This window comes from Mizuhopecten yessoensis, unplaced genomic scaffold (assembly GCF_002113885.1).
Source record: "Mizuhopecten yessoensis strain PY_sf001 unplaced genomic scaffold, ASM211388v2 scaffold714287, whole genome shotgun sequence".
In the NCBI taxonomy this organism is placed as follows: domain Eukaryota; kingdom Metazoa; phylum Mollusca; class Bivalvia; order Pectinida; family Pectinidae; genus Mizuhopecten; species Mizuhopecten yessoensis.
The window spans coordinates 1-2,558 of record NW_018479045.1 but is presented as its reverse complement, the minus strand read 5'-3'; the positions used below and the strand labels follow the sequence as shown (position 1 = coordinate 2,558).

At 35.4% G+C, this 2,558-nt stretch overlaps 1 protein-coding gene across 1 annotated transcript; it reads left to right on the top strand.

Annotated features, from left to right (window-relative positions):
• Positions 1-394: 394 nt before the first annotated feature.
• LOC110440961 lies at positions 395-2,552 on the top strand (the record flags this gene model as incomplete). The annotated part of the gene is made up of 1 exon (XM_021484070.1): positions 395-2,552. A coding segment is annotated over one exon (2,158 nt), but the record flags the coding sequence as incomplete, so codon positions are not given.
• Positions 2,553-2,558: the final 6 nt, after the last annotated feature.

Here is a 2,558-nt window from a genome sequence, read left to right as displayed (position 1 = left end):
CTAGCAGAGACATTAGAAATAATTACTTCTTTTAGGATAAACATGCCAAGACTTGGTTAAACATTATTGGTACATAAATGAATAAACATAAATTTAGAAAGAATTTCAATTGATTAACACTATTAGACTGCTAAAAATACCTCATTTTGTGACGTCATCTTAAACGTATTTGTGACGTCATGATTCATTGTGATTTTGAATGGTCTGGAAACTGATTTTTGCTTACATAATGTTTTGTGAGAATAAAGTTTCTAAATTTGTGTTGATTGGTTATCATAACCGGTTACATATTGTTTTCTGTGATTGGTAAAATATCAGTCGAAATATTTTATGATATNGAAAGTAAAATGGAAACAAAACTTTGACTTACATAGGTTTTATTATAAAATATCAGTTTCACACAATTACGACTTCTCAGCCTATATCTTCTTTTTTTTCTTTCAGAAAGAACCAAAGCCAAAATTATAACAGAAAAAAAGGACGACAAATTCTACCCCACCAAAGGTTTCTTTGATGCTAAAGAAAAGCTCCTAAAGAACAGGGTTGTTGTCATCAAAGGCAATACGGGAGACGGTAAAACAGCAATCGCCGTTCAACTCCTTCATTGGCTGAGTGAGGAGCAGCAAGCCGGACAACCCCTACAACTTCACGAGATTAAGAAATTAGATTTATTGGCAACAAACATGAAATTAATCACTTTTATTGATGATATTTTTGGTGAGAAAGATGTGTGTGAAACTGATGTACACGAGTGGAACAAAAGGATCTCCGATGTAAAAACGCTTTTTGCCGAGACCAATTTTCTCATCATTACTATTCGTAATGAAGTATTCAATTCTTTGGAAAAACGTTCTCTTGGAACAATTTTAACCGAAGATAACATTATTGATCTGAGTTCACATACATACAAACTTGAAGAAGAAAAAAAAGAACTTTTAGAGCTGTATAAGCCAAAAAACGTTTCATGGACAGACAAAGAAAAAACACAAATTTTAAATTATGCACCAAACATTGGATTCCCACAATGTTGCCAGCTTTTCTACAATTCTGAAGAATTGCAGAAAGAGCGAATGACATTTTTTGAAAATCCTTTTCATTTTTTGAATGAAACATTGTCAAAATTACAAGAATGTTCTGCTCTTTTGTATCTCTTCCTCAATAATGGTATGATAAAGGTAAAAGATCTGGATCCAAACAGTCAAAATGACAACCAAAAATTGCTGGAAGAAGCTTTTGATATCAATTTAATTGATGGTGAAAGTGACAGTACCAATTTGACATATAAGAAAAAACTAGGATTTGTAAAAGAAAGTTTAGAGAAGTTGGTAGGATTTTTGGTAAAGAAGGAGAAACATTGGTCTGGTGAGGATGTGTACAGATTTAATCATGATTCTATTTATGTTGCTGTGGCACTTTTGTATGGAAAAGTCACACCGATTGGCTACATACAGAATTGTCCCAGGAAATCCCTCCGTTATCTACCAACCTCAGAGACAGCTACAAACAGGATTGTCATATCATCTGATCATTATACAGAAATGTGTGAGCGTCTACTCCGAGAGTTTGAATGTGAGGAGTATCAATATGGTACTAGTATTGGCTCTCTAGATGTATGGAATGATCCTGTATTTGTTAAAAGATTTGTCGGGTTGTTGAATGACAGAAAAGTTGATAAACTTGCTGTGTTGAATAAAGCATGTGTACATGGTGCAGAAGAACTTGCTTTATATCTTCTGTCACAAGGTGTAAAACCTGACAGGGACACAGCATGGTGGTCATTGGTTATTATACATCGGAATGATAGTAACAGACAAGTGTGTTTACTTAGGAAGATTGTTGTATACTTGAATGATGAGTCAAAACTTGATGTGTTGAATACAGCATGTTGTTCTGGTGCAGAAGAATGTGTTTTATATCTTCTGTCAGAAGGTGTAAAACCTGACAAGGACACAGCATTGTCATTGGTTAGTGAACATTGTAATGATAGTAACAGACAAGTGTGTTTACTTAGGAAAATTGTTGTATACTTGAATGATGAGTCAAAACTTGATGTGTTGAATACAGCATGTTGTTCTGGTGCAGAAGAATGTGTTTTATATCTTCTGTCAGAAGGTGTAAAACCTGACAAGGACACAGCATTGTCATTGGTTACTAGTAGACCTTGGAATGATAGTAACAGACAAGTGTGTCTACTTGGAAAAATTGTTGTATACTTGAATGATGAGTCAAAACTTGCTGTGTTGAATAAAGCATGTTTATCTGGTGCAGAAGAATGTGCTTTATATCTTCTGTGTGAGGGAGTAGAACCTGACAAGGAGACAGTGTTTAGTGTGGTGGAGAGAGAGAGAGTGAAAGTGTTACGTAAACTACTGGAGTATGACGTCACTCTTACAGCGAGGGATAATAACAATTACAATGTCCTACATAGGGCGTGTTGGTATAAGAGAGAAGAGATGGTGACGTTGTTATGTGACACTTACCCACACTTGGTACACGACACTGATAGGTGGGGTCGAACCCCGCTCCATGTTGTGGCATGGAGAGGAAACTGTTCTATG